Source organism: Phaseolus vulgaris, chromosome 8, assembly GCF_000499845.2.
Source record: "Phaseolus vulgaris cultivar G19833 chromosome 8, P. vulgaris v2.0, whole genome shotgun sequence".
NCBI classification, from domain to species: domain Eukaryota; kingdom Viridiplantae; phylum Streptophyta; class Magnoliopsida; order Fabales; family Fabaceae; genus Phaseolus; species Phaseolus vulgaris.
Window position 1 is genome coordinate 17,532,577 of NC_023752.2, and position 17,233 is coordinate 17,549,809.

Here is a 17,233-nt window from a genome sequence, read left to right on the forward strand (position 1 = left end):
AAACAGATTCATTTTCTTCACTGATGCCTTGGCTAAAGTCTTGTAAAAATTAGATTTTGTGCATCATGTATTTTGACTAAGTCTTCTTCTTTTCAAAACGACTGAGTTTTAAATAGTTAAACTTTCTCTGTTTTCGTTTTGAAAAATAAATCTGTTCATCTGTAAATGAATAGATTCTTTTTCTCTCTGGTGCCATGACAAGCTTAAACGTTTTCAGTTTTATCTCTGCACCAGAATGGTTGACTAAGTCTCCTCACTTAACAGATTCTCTAACTGCTTTTTGAAAATAAATCTGGTCATTTTATTTTCAATCTGTTCATTTTATAACAGCTTTAACTGTTTTTCAAATATCTGTTATAAGCTGGTTCTCTATAAAATGCAAACTTGTTTTCTGAGTTAAGGATCGATTCAAACAGTTTATACATTTGCAAAAATCAAGTTTTGACAGCAGAGAGTTAAGTGTTTTCAAGGATTAGCATTTGTTCTTCAAAGATTTCGGAAATCACAAAGTGCTTGTTCTTGGTTTGGCTCCAAAAGCTTGGTGTGAGGTGCAGCTACTGTTCTAGCAATCTTGCCTACTGGTTTAAGGCTGATCTTTGTTACCTCAATCAGGTGTAGTCGTTTCACTTCTTATTACTTGTAATAGTGTGGTTGAATCCTCTTCTTGATAGGTGTTCTTGGAGAGTGGATGTGTGTGTGTGAGTGCTGAAATAGGTTTTTTTCAGCAAGAGTACCTAAGTTCTTGTAGGTTTCAAGAACAGTGGGAAGTGTACTTGATTGTACTGTGTGTTAGTGAATTCCACCTGTTGTTGGTGAAGACTGGATGTAGCTCAGGTTGAGTGAACCAGTATAATTGCTTGTGTTCATTCTCTCTCTCTCTCTGCAATTTCGTTTCTGCATAATTGATAAAACAGCAAAGAAATAAATCTGTTCAATTGAAAATAAATCTGTTCTTTCTGGGCACTGTGCATACTGTTCTTGATTTCTGAAAAAGGTGTTTGAATCTGATAAGAACATATAAAATCTGCTAAAAGCCACTGGAACAGATTGACTGTGATAGGCTGTTCAAGAAACTGTAAATGCTATTAATTGAACCTTAAACAAATTGCTTAAAGTTGAAGCTTGCTGTGTTGTGATTCATTGTTCTTAATTTCTGGAAAATTTCTTGACATCAAGAAGAACACTCATAGTCTGTTAAAAGTCACAGGAACAACTTGTTTGCAAAGGTCACTCAATTAACTAGCATGCTATCAATTGAACCTTAATCACTTGCTTGAAATTGAAGCTTGCTGTATTTGTGTTTCACTGTTTTTCAAATATGATATTTGTGTGTGTGCTGCTGGAAATTCTCACTGCATAATCTTGTGATTAACCTTGCTGAATTAAAAGCTTTTCAAACAAAAACAGTGCTGAAATAAATCTGTTCATTTTAACATAAATCGATTTATTTTCTGTAAAACTGGGTTAAACACTGTTTCTGCGAAGAAGTTTTAAAAGGTCAATTCACCCCCCCTCTTGAACTTTGGCACTATTAAACCCAACACATACCTCATATATTTTAGAATCTGATCGGACCACGTTGTAGCTAGGGAATTAAGAAACATTTCTACCCGATCAGATTTTCAAACAGAGTGAGTTCATTTTTACTCTAAATATCATTTGTTCTCTGTTTTTCCTTAGGATTTAGACATCAATCTTGGTGGGGTAAATTGAGAAGTTTAATCCTCCCAACTTATTCTATTATATACTGAATTTTTTTTTGTTTGGATAATTTGCATTAGGCCCGTAAATCTTGAAGTTTATCCAGATTGTGGGGAATAAAATTCTAGAAGTTGCTTGGAAAACAAGCAATTGAGGTAAGGGAAGCTAAATTTAAATTTTAATAGCACCCTAGGATAGAAGATCTGAATGCGGAAGGGACGTGGTCCCAATATTGAATTTCTCTTGCAGGGGTGTTATTTGTTTATATATTGTGTGTTTGTTTATATATTATTTAAACTTTATAAATATTATATTTTGATAGTTTGAGAGTTAAATATTGTTTTTGACGTTGGAAAATTTCTGGAATGATATGAATTTTTAAATGTTATGTGATTGAATGATATGTATTATATACGAATTATGTAAATTGTATGAAATTGATGTCATACATTTGGGATAATGTATGAGTTGTTGTTTGATGGTACGTTAAGTATGAAAAGCCTATGTTTAACGGAGATCCCCTAGCTTCACTAATGATCTAAGTGATGTAGACTAAGATATTAGGTGGTGAGAAGCTGAGAGGGAGTTCATACACATCAGGTCCCACTGTAGACACTCGATATTGGATGTTTGAACTTACCCTGGTCCTTTCTATTAGATTCGCTGGTAATCTTTGGGTCAGGTGTTAGTCTCTGGTAGGGGCATACTTAATAAGTCTTCCGGAAGACGAAGTGGGATTGAAATGAAATCCAATGATTATGATTGAAAATAGATCCATGTGTGGGCTATATGAATGAGGGAATTGGTATGGAAATTTTACATGAAATCATTTAAGAAATGTTTATAAATTATTAGTCTAAATTGGTTTTATTTCCATGAATTATGTTATGGATTTTCTTTGCACTAGCTTACCCTTCCTTTTCGTGTTGTGTTTGAACTGCGATGACTGTACTATGTACACGAGCAGATGACCATACAGGAGCAGGAGAGTCTTAGTGATATGAATCCACTAGCAAAGAAGAGATTATTCTTTGACATTCTATGGACTCAACTTGAGTTGGCGATAGCTTAGGCACTTTTAATTAGAATTGGATCAAGGTTCTATGTTTCAAGAACTCACCAAGACTTGCACCAACACCAAACTCATATGGAGGAGCCATCTATTGTCAATTGAACCGAACAAATTGAATAAAAAGGCAAAAGCACCGAACAAAATGCACTAGAACAGAAATGCACCAAACAATTAAGCTAGAATTGAAGAAGAGACAATTATAAACAGCCAAAGAACTATGAACCGAAGCAAAGCTGGAAAATAGACTGAAATGCCGAACCAAAAAGGAAACTAAACATGTTTTGGAGTTTCATATGAACTTGGAGATGAAAGAAAGAAGAAATTATGGAGATGGATGCTTTGGTTTGATGATCACGCCACTTAGAGGATGAAGACTCCAAGATAAGTGAGCTAGTGCCGCCACTTGAGAGAACCAAATGCACTCAAGATAAGACAAAGTGAAGGAGAAGCAAGCTCTCACAAATTCTCTCTCAAATTGAGTAGAGTTTCTCTAATACTAATTTCCAATCTGAATTGTGAAGGACCTAAGCCCTCCTTTTATAGGAGCAAGGGCTGGTCATTTACATAGCTTATTCCCTAAGCTACCCAAAATGCTCCTAAGATCACGCCCCCCTTACTAAGCCCACTCCCCAAGCTTCTAGAATTTTTTAAACTAAAGCCTAAAGATGCTTTTACAAAAGAGGTGTCTAATGTTTCCCTCTAAGCACCTTTCTAAACACTTTTCTATATTATTTACAAATTAAAAGAAACTATAAAGAGAGATATTTAATTGAAGCCCATTCTTGAAAGCTTGTAGACTTCTTTGGCGTTAGGCTTGATCCTCTCTTTATTTTATGTCTTCTTTTAATTTTGAGAAGACTAGAAGGAAGAACTTCAAATGTGAGGGTGAATGCCCTCTTCCTTCATTAATAAAAGCCTCCTTTATTTGATTCTCATCATACTCGTCGAGTTGGAGAGAATTCGTCCACGAATTCTGAATTCCTGCATATAACAAAGTCAGTTTATTTTTACACTTTAAAGTGGAAGAAAAAGGTAAACATGACTTAGCATTTGGAAACAAAGGAATGCCAGAAAAGGAGGTTCTAGAAATCGACCAAGTTGGAAAAATTTGTTTGGGAATGACGATATGTTTTGGAAAAAGACCTCTTAAATGGTGAGAACCATTAGGAGGTATAAAATCATCCCTAACATTTTTTAACCAAGATGGTGTTGAAATAGGAACCTTGGGTAATGAAAAAGATAAGGAAGGAAAACACCTTGGAGGTGAAAGGATAAGACCCATGTCAACTTGGCCTTCTTTGTCTTTTTCATATTTACTTGTGGTAGGTGGGTGAGTTAGGTCTTGTTTTACCTTGTTTATCATTAAGGTTTGCTTTTGTGGACAATGAAGAGCTATGTTCCCAAAACCTAAACATTTAAAACATTTGATATTTGAAGTTTTGGTAGGTGACTTAGGAGTAGAAGGATTTGTAGCAGAAACTTTTTTTGGAGAAGTGGTTTTCAAAAGATATAATTCCATCTTGATGGCTATGCGAAGCACTTGCTTTAAAGAAGAGTACTCATTTAATTCTATAAATTCTCTAATATTGCTTCTCAAACCACGTATAAACCATTTTATCTTGGACTCTTCATTAGCATGCATATTCATTTTAGTCAAAGTTGTTTCAAAATCTTTAAAGTATTCATCTACCATCCTATGTCCTTGAGGAAGCCTTTGGAACTTCAACAAGTGTTCCTTCCTAGAAGGAGGAACAAACCTCGCGCGCATACACTCTTTCAAAGTATTCCAAGAAACCACGGGAGGTTTCTTGCGATATATAATGTCCATTACAATTTTATGCCACCATTCTTTGGCATAATCACTAAATTCTAAGGTGGCTAGCTTATATTTGTGCTCATCTAGGATCTTATGGAGGTCAAAAATCTGTTCACATTTAGCCTCCCAATCTAGATACACATTAGGATCACTATCCCCATTGAAACTAGGAATTTTCACCGAAGGTAGCTTGGCCTTTGCATCACGGTAATAGCCATCTTCACGTTTATCTTCATGAGCATAAGGTGGTCTATAGCCATGAAAGTTGGGTTGAGGTCTGCTTCTTCTATGTTCTTCTTCACGTCCATGATCATTGGAAGAGCCTCTTGATGAAGGTCTATGAGAATGCCGCGTGAACCATGGTGAGAATGAGAAGGTCTAGCTTGCTGCACTTCAAGGCTTTGCAATCTTTCCTCCAACCATCTAATAGCTTCAGCTTGTTGTGTAATAGCTTCATCATTTTGTGTAATGGCTCGCTTGGCCTCCTTTAATTCACCAAGGACAGAAGCTTTGCTAGGAGAATGCTTGTTGTAATACTCATCACTGGAATAAGCAGCCATTTGGAAAAGAACAGCAAACAACAAAACAGCAAACAAAGTTAAGAAAACAAAGTTAGCTAAAATAATTTGGAACCAATTGCCGAAGTGAAGTGGCACTGAAAAATCACTCTCAAAGAAAGAATACTCTCTGCACCAAGCTTATCTTGAGGCCTTAGTAATCCTCAAATGAAAGATGCCAAAGCAAGAGCACACAATCTTCAAAGCACTTCACCACAAAACCAAGGAATAATGAAAGACAAGCAAGAAAAGGTATAAGCAATAAAAGACTATAACAAAAGGAATACTAGATGTATGACAAACTCAAAGAGTAATGAATAAAAGATAAGCAAGAAAATAAGGAACTCAATGAAAAAGAAGGCACACAAAAGATACCTAAGGAAAAGTACTAGAGTAGATGAAGAAAACAAAAACAAGCTACTGGAAAATATTTTTTTTATGCAAACTGTGCTTGATGTTCACTGATTTAACTGGAATGATATAAAGCGAACTGGATTATGAAATTTTAACCACAGAAAATTCAAGATCTTAGCTCAACAATGGCACTGGAATTACTCGAAAAAAGTAAGCCAATTAATTGAGATAAATTTTTAAAAATCGCTGCCAGATTACCGTATTTTTTTCGGAAGAATTGCACACTTTTTGTTTTTGATTTATCATTTTTTTTGTACTTTGAATTTTTGAGTCCTTCTTTTTTCTACTGTTTTATAACACTTTGAAGAACACAAATACAGAATTTCAGAAATTTCCAGTGAGTAAATCAATTGCAATAAATCGAAACAGTAAGCACGTTTTCAGTAAAACAGAGGAATCCTAACAGGAATAAAAAACAGAATTAAGAACTAGCAAAGACATAATGGAAATGATGTATAGGAACTTGTATAGATCTAAATACAAGTATGAACTCAATACTAAAACAGAAAATCCACAAAGGATCAAGTATCAAACTCAGAAACTGTATTACACCAAAGCAAGAAACAAAAAATTCAATAAAAGTACTACAAGAAGTGATGACATTCTTGGAAAAACATGACTATGACAAAACTTGTATGGATTCAAAAAGGAAAATACACAAACATATGATAGGCACAATTAAGAAAACAGCAATAAAACTCAAAATAAGCCTAAAAACAGAAAGGTAAACAGCAAGAATTATAGAGCTCTTGAATTAAAGTGCAACACAACTCAAAAATTAAACAAGAACACACCTAAACTCTAGATACCACATGATATGAATCCACTAGCAAAGAAGAGATGATTTTTTGACATTCTATGGACTCAACTTGAGTTGGAGATAGCTTAGGCACTTTTAATTAGAATTGGATCAAGGTTCTATGTTTCAAGAACTCACCAAGACTTGCACCAACACCAAACTCATATGGAGGAGCCATCTATTGTCAATTGAACCGAACAAATTGAATAAAAAGGCAAAAGCATTGAACAAAATGCACAAGAACAGAAATGCACCGAACAATTAAGCTAGACTTGAAGAAGAAATAATTATAAACAGCCAAGGAACTATGAACCGAAGCAAAGCTGGAAAATAGACTGAAATACCGAACCAAAAAGGAAACTAAACATGTTTTGGAGTTTCATATGAACTTGGAGATGAAAGAAAGAAGAACTTATGGAGATGGATGCTTTGGTTTGATGATCATGCCACTTAGAGGATGAAGACTCCAAGATGAGTGAGCTAGTGCCACCACTTGAGAGAACCAAATGCACTCAAGATAAGACAAAGTGAAGGAGAAGCAAGCTCTCACAAATTCTCTCTCAAATTGAGTAGAGTTTCTCTAATACTAATTTCCAATCTGAATTGAGAAAGACCTAAGCCCTCCTTTTATAGGAGCAAGGGCTGGTCATTTACATAGCTTATTCCCTAAGCTACCCAAAATGCTCCTAAGATCACGCCCCCCTTACTAAGCCCACTCCCCAAGCTTCTAGAATTTTCTAAACTAAAGCCTAAAGATGCTTTTACAAAAGAGGTGTCTAATGTTTCCCTCTAAGCACCTTTCTAAACACTTTTCTATATTATTTACAAATTAAAAGAAACTATAAAGAGAGATATTTAATTGAAGCCCATTCTTGAAAGCTTGTAGACTTCTTCGGTGTTAGGCTTGATCCTCTCTTTATTTTATGTCTTCTTTTAATTTTGAGAAGACTAGAACGAAGAACTTCAAATGTGAGGGTGAATGCCCTCTTCCTTCATTAATAAAAGCCTCCTTTATTTGATTCTCATCACTTAGAGGTTTCAGAGTTTTGTTTTGAGCTATGGATATCTAAATATTTGTATTTCTATAAATCCTAATCATGTATTAGGAATGTTTTGAAAAAACTCCAAGTTTGTATAGAAACTGGTAGAACTTTTATTGTAATAGTTATATGTAAATTATGGGGTGTTACATTTAATGGTATCAGAGCGGTTCATCCTTAGGATAACTTGAGGGTAGTGGGTTTATTCTGTTTCTCCTGCGTGTAGATTTTCGTTTAAGTCTAGCCTCAAGACTTAGTTAAAAGTTTCTAATAAGATGTTTGACAAAGTTGTTTTTTTCTTGAAATCTTGTTTGTGTTGGAGTCAAGTTAATTGTTATGAATAAAGATGAAAGTATTAAGATTGAAAAGAATCTTGATAGAGTGGTGAGGGTGCACACTTATGACTAGATCAAGATTATTTTCTATCTTAATTCTAAGTAGCTAGAGTACATTTTGGAGATAAGTTTTGATTGGTTTTTACTTGTTTCGTATGATTATTTCTTTAAAGTTAATTTGTCTTAAAGATGTAGTTGGCAATTTTTAGTAATTTCTAACCCAATTCTTTGTGGGCTTAGTAGATGGCACGTAGACCACCTACTCCTCCTCCACCAGTAGATATGCCCAACTTAGCTCGGGCAATAGAGATGATGGCAACAGCCTTGCTACTATGGCACAACAGCATCAGGCCGCCCTTCACCAATTAGAAACTACTAGATTAGCAGTTGAAGCATCTCAGCTTCATCAACAACCCCATACCTTTAGTCTGGAGGATTTTGTAAGACGCAATCCACCCAAGTTTAATGGGAAGGTAAATCCATATGAAGCAGACCAGTGGGTGAGAGACATAGAAAGAATCTTTGAAGCTACTCAATGCCCTAAAGAGATAAAGTTATCCTATGCCATTTTTGTACTAACTGAAGAAGTTGAATTCTGGTGGATAGGCATGAATCAAATGATGGAAGACAGAGGAGAAGATGCCACTTGGGAGAACTTCAAAGTAAGATTCCTAGAGGAGTATTTTCCTGATAGTGTCAGATATGCAAAAGAAATTGAATTCATGCAGTTGGAACAAGGAAATCTTTCAGTTACTGAATATGCTACTAGGTTCAAACACCTAGCTAGATTCTACACCCAGACCATGACTGAGGCTTGGAGATGTAGAAAATTTGAGTTTGGGTTGAAGCAAGAGCTTAAAGAAGTGGTGATTCCTATGTCTATTAGAGATTTCCCTGCTCTAGTGGAGAAAGAAAAAGTAATGGAGAGTTTGAAAAGTAGTAGCAGACTTGCTAAGCCTCAAGTGGGAGGACCTTCTAGAAGCACACCCAAATATGAAGATAAAAAGAAGCCTTATTCCAGACCTCAATCCTTCAGAAGTGGAGGGCCTACTTCTCAGTTGCTACCAAATGTCAAATGTTTTAGATGTGGTGGGGAACACATAGTTAAATTTTGTCCTCATCCAGTGCCAAACGTTACATGTGATAGATGTCATAGATATGGTCATGCTACAAATGACTGTCATGCCAGACTTCCAGTCCCATATATTACTAGAGTGCAGCAGAATAATAATCACAAACCCAAAGATACTGGTAGAGTTTTTGCCATTAGTGGAGGCAAAGCTTCACAGTTTGATAGACTTGTTAGAGGTATTTGTTTTATCCTTGGAACACATTTATCTGTATTGTTTGATTATGGGGCAACCCATTCTTTTATATTTTTTTGATTGTGCTAAGAAACTTAAGTTGCCAGCCCGAGAATTAGAATGAGTTGGTGGTATCTACACCAACAGAAGGTATTATAGTAACTTCTTCCATGTGTGCTGAGTGTCTAGTAATTATAGATGGGCAGAGATACAAAATCAACATGATTTGTATACCTCTAAAAGATTTAGAGGTTATATATGGAATGGATTGGTTGTCTGCTAATCATATCCTTATAGATTGTGTTCGGAAGAAGTTAATTTTCCCTAAATTAGAAGGAGTGCAGGTTATCTCAGCTCATCAGTTTGAGAGAGAGATACGAGAAGGTGCAGAAGGTTTTATGCTCTTGGCTTGTTCTATAGTTACTGATAAAGTACAAAAAGATATGTTTGTAGTTCAGGAGTTTATGGGTGTATTTCCTGATGAGATTCCTGGACTTCCACCTAAAAGAGAGATAGAGTTTGCAATAGACTTGATTCCTGGAGCAGGCCCTGTGTCAATTTCTCCATATCGAATGGCACCAGCAGAGTTAGCTCAATTGAAGAAACAACTAGAAGACTTATTGGAGAAACAATTCATTCGACCTAGTGTTTCTCCATGGGGAGCTCCAATGCTATTAGTAAAGAAGAAGGATGGTTTGTCACGTCTATGCATAAATTACAGACAATTAAACAAGTTAACAATAAAGAATAAATATCCTCTTCCTAGAATTGATGATCTGATGGATCATTTGCATGGGGCAATTGTCTTTTCTAATATAGATTTGCGCTCAGGTTATCACCAAAATTCAGTGAAAGCGGAAGATGTTCAGAAGACTGCTTTTAGATCAAGGTATGGTCACTATGAATTTCTGGTCATGCCATTTGGTGTGACCAATGTTCCAGCTATCTTCATGGATTATATGAATCGGATATTCAAACCTTTCTTGATAAGTTTGTGGTAGTGTTCATAGATGATATCTTGATCTATTCTCGTACAAGGGAAGAACATACAGAACATCTTAGAATTGTCCTGAACATTTTGAGAGAAAAACAATTATATGCTAAACTTTCAAAATGTGACTTCTGGATGTCAGAAATACAATTTTTTGGACATGTCATCTCTGCACAAGGAATATCAGTAGATCCTTCTAAAGTGGAGGTTGTACTTTAGTGGGAACGTCCTAAAACAGTTACAGAAATTAGAAGCTTTGTCGGGTTAGCAGGATATTACAGGAGATTTATAGAAGGCTTTTCTAAAATAGTGGTTCCTTTGACCCAATTGACTAGAAAGGATCATCCTTTTGCATGGACTGAACAATGTGAGAGAAGCTTTGAAGAGTTGAAAAGAAGGTTGATTAATGCTCCTGTATTGACAATCCCTAATACCAATCAGTCTTTTGAAGTTTTCTGTGATGCTTCTTATCATGGATTGGGTTATGTTCTGATGCAGAATAAGAAAGTTTTTGCCTACGCTTCTTGTCAGTCAAAGGTGCATGAAAGAAATTATCCAACTCATGATCTAGAATTGGCAGAAGTTGTCTTTGCTTTAAAAATATGGAGACATTTTCTTTATGGAGTTAGTTTTGAAGTGTTTAGTGATCATAAAAGCTCGAGGTATTTGTTTGATCAGAATGAGCTTAATATGAGGAGGCAGAGGAGGTGGATCGAATTTTTAAAGGACTACGATTTCCAGCTAATATACCATCCTGGGAAGGCAAATGTTGCAGATGCGTTGAGTCATAAAAAGATACAAATGTCGTCGCTTATGATTAGAGAGCTAGCATTGATTGAAGATTTCAGGAGTATGAATTTGGAGGTTTCCATGTCTTCAAATTGCATTAGTTGTAATACAGTTGTTATAACTAATGGATTTCTAGAGAAGATGAAGGAGAAGCAGTTGGAAGATTCAAAATTGAAGAACTTGATGGGCTTATTAAATACTGACAAAGCTAAAGATTTCTCTTTAGGAGTGGATGGTATTTTGAGATTCAAAAATAGAATATGCATACCAGAGGATAATGAACTAAAGCAAACAGTGTTATCTGAAGGTCATAAAAGCAAACTCAGTTTACATCCAGGAATGACCAAGATGTATCAAGATCTCAAGAAGTCTTATTGGTGGCATGACATAAAAAATGATGTAGCTAAGTTTTTAGTTGCTTGCTTGACTTGTCAGAAATAAAAGATTGAACATCAACGACCTGGAGGCATGTTAACTAAGTTAGACATTCCAGTGTGGAAGTGGGATAGTATTTCAATGGATTTTGTTACCCACTTACCACATACTTTGTGAAAGCATGACTGTATTTGGGTCATAGTGGACAGGCTGACAAAGACGACACACTTCCTACCTATAGACTTGAGAATCTCTATGCGGAAGTTGGCCCAGCTTTACATAGATGAAATAGTCAGATTGCATGGTGTACCCTCCAGCATAGTTTCAGATAGAGATCCCAGATTCACCTTCAGATTCTAGCAAACACTTCAAGAAGCTTTGGGGACTAAACTTAGACTTAGTTCAGCATACCATCCTCAGACTGATGGACAATCAAAGAAAACTATCCAGTCCTTAGAGGATTTGCTTAGGACTTGTGTGTTAGATCATTTGGGCAGTTGGGATGAAATTCTACCATTGGTAGAGTTCACTTACAATAACAGTTACCAAGCTAGCATAGGAATGGCTCCTTTCGAGGCATTGTACGGAAGAAAGTGCAGGACACCTCTGTGCTGGTTTCATGATGGTGAGAGTGTGTTAATTGGACCAGAATTAATACAACAAACCAATGAGAAAGTCAAAATGATTCAGGAAAGATTGAAAACATCTCTCAGCAGGCAAAAATCTTATGCAGATCAAAGAAGAAGACCTTTAGAATTCTTTGAGGGTGAACATGTCTTTTTGAAAGTTACACCATTCACTGGTGTAGGAAGAACACTCAAATCCAAGAAATTGACTCCTAAGTTCATAGGACCTTATCAAATTCTCAGGAGAATAGGTCTTGTGGCTTACGAAATTGCTTTGCCTCCTCCTTTAGCTAACATTCACAATATTTTTCATGTATCTCGGCTAAGAAAGTACGTACCTGATCTCAGTCACATTCTAGAGTCTGATTCATTCTAGGTGAAAAAAAAATTGTCATTTGAAGTGAAGCCAATCATAATTTTAGATTCACAAGTGAAACAACTTCGTGGAAGAAGTATTCCCATGGTGAAAGTATTATGGGATCTCATCTCTGGAGATTCCACTTGGGAAATTGAAGAGGAGATACGATCATCATACCCTAATCTCTATATTGGTAAGTTCATTTTCGAGGACAAAACTTTTTGTAGTTGGAGATAATGTGACAGTGTTAAAAACACGCACAACAGACCCCCACCCCCTATCACGCACCATTCTTTTGTTTCTTCTTTCTCCCTCCATTTCTCCCTTTTATCTTCTCTCTTAATTTCTCACTTCATACCTCATCTATTTTAGAATCTGATCAGACCACGTTGTAGCTGGCGAGATAAGGAACATTTCTACCCGATCAGATTTTCAAACAGAGTAAGTTCATTTTTACTCTAAATATCCTTTGTCCTCTGTTTTTCCTTAGGATTTAGTCATTAATCTTTGTGGGGTCAGTTGAGAAGTTTAATCCTCTTAACTTATTCTATTTTATACTGAATTTTTGTTCTGTTTTGATAACTTGCATTAGGCCCGTAAATCTTGAAGCTTATCCAGACTGTGGGGAATAAAATTCTAGAAGTTGCTTGGAAAGCAAGCAATTGAGGTAAGGGAAGCTAAATTTAATTTTTTTAATAGCACCCTAGGATAGAAGATCTGAATGCGGAAGGGACGTGGTCCCAATATTGGATTTCTCTTGCAGGGGTGTTATTTGTGTTATATATTGTGTGTTTGTTTATATATTATTTAAACTTTATAAATATTATATTTTGATAGTTTGAGAGTTAAATATTGTTTTTGACGTTGGAAAATTTCTGGAATGATATGAATTTTTAAATGTTATGTGATTGAATGATATGTATATATACGAATGATGTAAATTGTATGAAATTGATGTCATACATTTGGGATAATGTATGAGTTGTTGTTTAATGGTACGTTAAGTATGAAAAGTCTATGTTTAACGGAGATCCTCTGGCTTCACTAATGATCTAAGTCATGTAGACTAAGATATTAGGTGGTGAGAAGCTGAGAGGGAGTTCATACACACCGGGTCCCACTGTAGACACTCTGAAGGAGGAGGGCCAAGCACATCTCACCATGGAAGCCAAGACCCAAAGCTAGACCGTGATGAGCATCTAGACTTAAGGAAGGAGCGTCTAGGACGTGATGAGGGAAGGCTACACATGGAGCGTCTAGGAGGAGACCTAGACCGTCTAGGCCCTATTACAAGGTCAATGGCTAAGCACATTCACGCCCAATTGGATGAAGCCACGGATGGAAGAGAGAAAGCCTTGTACATGTTACATGGAGGCCCATTAGGGGTGCTTAGTAATTAGAGTAGTGCTAGAAAGCATAAGAGAGTGAACATTCTAGAAACTCTTCTTACTTGGCCGGTCATGAGCATGTGCCATGTGCCTTGTCATTTTGCATTTCATTTGGCTTTCATTTCCTTAGGAATTAGTTTAGCTTTCATGGCCCTATAGCTTATAAATAGGAAGGCCATCTCTTGTATTTTGCAAGATTATTGTGAGTAAAGTTATGCTGCCCTTTTTGTGCCCAGCTTTGCTTCTACCTAGATTCTAGGCTCTAATCTTCACATCCTTCACCTTTCCTTGGGCTGGCCGAACCTCCCAACTTCCATACATACCATGCACCTTCAAGATCACCATAGCTCTTAGGAGGATCTTGCACACACACATCCATGGCTTCCGCACCATCCTTTATATGATTCTAAGAAGAACTTCATGAGATTGCCATCACACTCGGTATTGGATGTTTGAACTTACCCTGATCCTTTCTATTGGATTCGCTGGTAATCTTAGGGTCAGGTGTTAGTCTCTGGTAAGGGCATACTTAATGAGTCTTCCGGAAGACGAAGTGGGATTGAAATGAAATCCAATGATTGTGATTGAAAGTAGATCCATGTGTGGTCTATATGAATGATGGAATTGGTATTGGAATTTTACATGAAATTACTAAAGAAATGTTTATAAATTATTAGTCTAAATTGGTTCTATTTCCATGAATTATGTTATGGATTTTCTTTGCATTAGCTTACCCTTGCTTTTCTTGTTGTGTTTGAACTGCGATGACTGTACTACGTACACGAGCAGATGATCTTACAGGTGTCGGAGGGTCTGAAGAGCTTTAGGGTGTTGATTTTGAAACCTGTATTGTAAATATTTATATTGCTATAAATCCTAATCATGTATTAGGAATGTTTTGAAAAACTCCAAGTTTGTATAGAAACTGGGAGAACTTTTATTGTAATAGTTATATGTAAATTATGGGGTGATACATTAAATCCTAATCATGTATTAGGAATGTTTTGAAAAACTCCAAGTTTGTATAGAAACTGGGAGAACTTTTATTGTAATAGTTATATGTAAATTATGGGGTGTTACATTTAATGGTATCAGAGCGGTTCATCCTTAGGATAACCTGAGGGTAGTGGGTTTATTCTGTTTCTCCTATGTGTAGATTTTTGTTTAAGTCTAGCCTCAAGACTTAGTTAAAAGTTTCTAATAAGATGTTTGACAAAGTTGTTTTTCTTGAAATCTTGTTTGTGTTTGAGTCAAGTTAATTGTTATGAATAAAGATGAAAGTATTAAGAATGAAAAGAATCTTGATAGAGTGGTGAGGGTGCACACTTATGACTAGATCAAGATTATTTTCTATCTTAATTCTAAGTAGCTAGAGTACATTTTAGAGATAAGTTTTGATTGGTTTTTACTTGTTTCGTATGATTATTTCTTTGAAGTTAATTTGTCTTAAAGATGTAGTTGGCAATTTTTAGTAATTTCTAACCCAATTCTTTGTGGGCTTAGTAGATGACACGTAGACCACCTACTCCTCCTCCACCAGTAGATATGCCCAACTTAGCTCGGGCAATAGAGATGATGGCAACAGCCTTGCAACAACAGAGTGCTACTATGGCACAACAGCATCAGGCCGCCCTTCACCAATTAGAAACTACTAGATTAGCAGTTGAAGCATCTCAGCTTCATCAACAACCCCATACCTTTAGTCTGGAGGATTTTGTAAGACGCAATCCACCCAAGTTTAATGGGAAGGTAAATCGAGATGAAGCAGACCAGTGGGTGAGAGACATAGAAAGAATCTTTGAAGCTACTCAATGCCCTGAAGAGAGAAAGTTATCCTATGCCATTTATGTACTAACTGAAGAAGCTGAATTCTGGTGGATAGGCATGAATCAAATGATGGAAGACAGAGGAGAAGATGTCACTTGGGAGAACTTCAAAGTAAGGTTCCTAGAGGAGTATTTTCCTGATAGTGTTAGATATGCAAAAGAAATTGAATTCATGCAGCTGGAACAAGTAAATCTTTCAGTCACTGAATATGCTACTAGGTTCAAACACCTAGCTAGATTCTACACCCCGACCATGACTGAGGCTTGGAGATGTAGAAAATTTGAGTTTGGGTTGAAGCAAGAACTTATAGAAGTGGTGATTCCTATGTCTATTAGAGATTTCCCTGCTCTAGTGGAGAAAGCAAAAGTAGTGGAGAGTTTGAAAAATAGTAGCAGACTTACTATGCCTCAAGTGGGAGGACCTTCTAAAAGCATACCTAAATATGAAGATAGAAAGAAACCTTATTTCAGACCTCAATCTTATTGTAGTGGAAGACCTAGTTCTCAATCACCACCTAGTTTCAGATGTTTTAGATGCGGTGGGCCACATGTTGTTAGATTTTGTCCTCATCCAGTGCCAAACGTTACATGTGATAGATGCCATAGATATGGTCATGCTATGGAGGACTGTCGTGCCAGACTTCCAATCCCAAATATTACTGGAGTGCAGCAAAATAATAATCAAACACTCAAAGCTGCTGGCAGAGTTTTTGCTATTAGTGGAGCTGATGCTTCACAGTCTGATAGCCTTGTTAGAGGTATTTGTTCTATCCTTGGAACACAGTTATCTGTATTGTTTGATTATGGGGCAACCCATTCTTTTATATCTTTTGATTGTGCTAAGAAACTTAAGTTGCTAGTCCGAGAATTAGAATTTGAGTTGGTGGTATCTACACCAACAGAAGGTATTATAGTAACTTCTTCCATGTGTGCTGAGTGTCCAGTAATTATAAATGGGCAGAGATACAAGATCAACACGATTTGTATACCTCTAAAAGATTTAGAGGTTATTTTGGGAATGGATTGGTTGTCTGCTAATCATATCCTTATAGATTGTGGTCGGAAGAAGTTAATTTTCCCTAAATTAGAAGAAATGCAGGTTATCTCAGCTCATCAGTTTGAGAGAGAGATACAAGAAGGTGCAGAATGTTTTATGCTCTTGGCTTGTTCTATAGTTACTGATAAAGTGCAAAAAGATATGTTTGTAGTTCAGGAGCTTATGGATGTATTTCCTGATGAGATTCCTGGACTTCCACCTAAAAGAGAGATAGAGTTTGCAATAGACTTGATTCCTGAAGCAGGTCCTGTGTCAATTTCTCCATATCGATGGCACCAGCAGAGTTAGCTGAATTGAAGAAACAATTAGAAGACTTATTAGAGAAACAATTCATTCGACCTAGTCTTTCTCCACGGGGAGCTCCAGTGCTATTAGTGAAGAAGAAAGATGGTTCGTCACGTCTATGCATAGATTACAGACAATTAAACAAGTTAACAATAAAAAAATAAATATCCTCTTCCTAGAGTTGATGACTTGATGGATCAGTTGCATGGGGCAGTTGATGTGATTCCACTAGCCATATAGATAATGATTCTTGACATTCTTAGGAATCACCTTGAGCTGGACATTATTGAGGCACTTTTCTTAGAGTTGGATCATTGATCTAAGACAAGAACTCACCAAAAACTAGTACCAAATCCTAAACTCATTTGGATGTTCCACATATTGTCAAATTGAACCAAAAGAGATGGAGGAAAGGCAAAAACACTAATTAACAACACAAAACAGTAAGGAGCCGAATCAAATTGCTGAAATTGAAGAAGAAAAGATGAAAAACAGCCAAG

General features: G+C 36.3%; 1 protein-coding gene and 1 pseudogene across 1 annotated transcript; both read left to right on the top strand.

The window, feature by feature from the left end:
* The first annotated feature begins 8,066 nt into the window (after nt 1–8,066).
* On the top strand, nt 8,067–12,195 carry LOC137824672 (uncharacterized; annotated as a pseudogene).
* Nucleotides 12,196–15,071: 2,876 nt separating this feature from the next.
* LOC137824673 (uncharacterized) lies at nt 15,072–16,736 on the top strand. The gene is made up of 3 exons (XM_068630344.1): nt 15,072–15,610; nt 15,728–16,149; nt 16,600–16,736. Exons 1-3 carry the CDS (start codon nt 15,072–15,074, stop codon nt 16,734–16,736), a joined length of 1,098 nt encoding a protein of 365 aa, XP_068486445.1.
* The last annotated feature ends 497 nt before the right edge of the window (nt 16,737–17,233 follow it).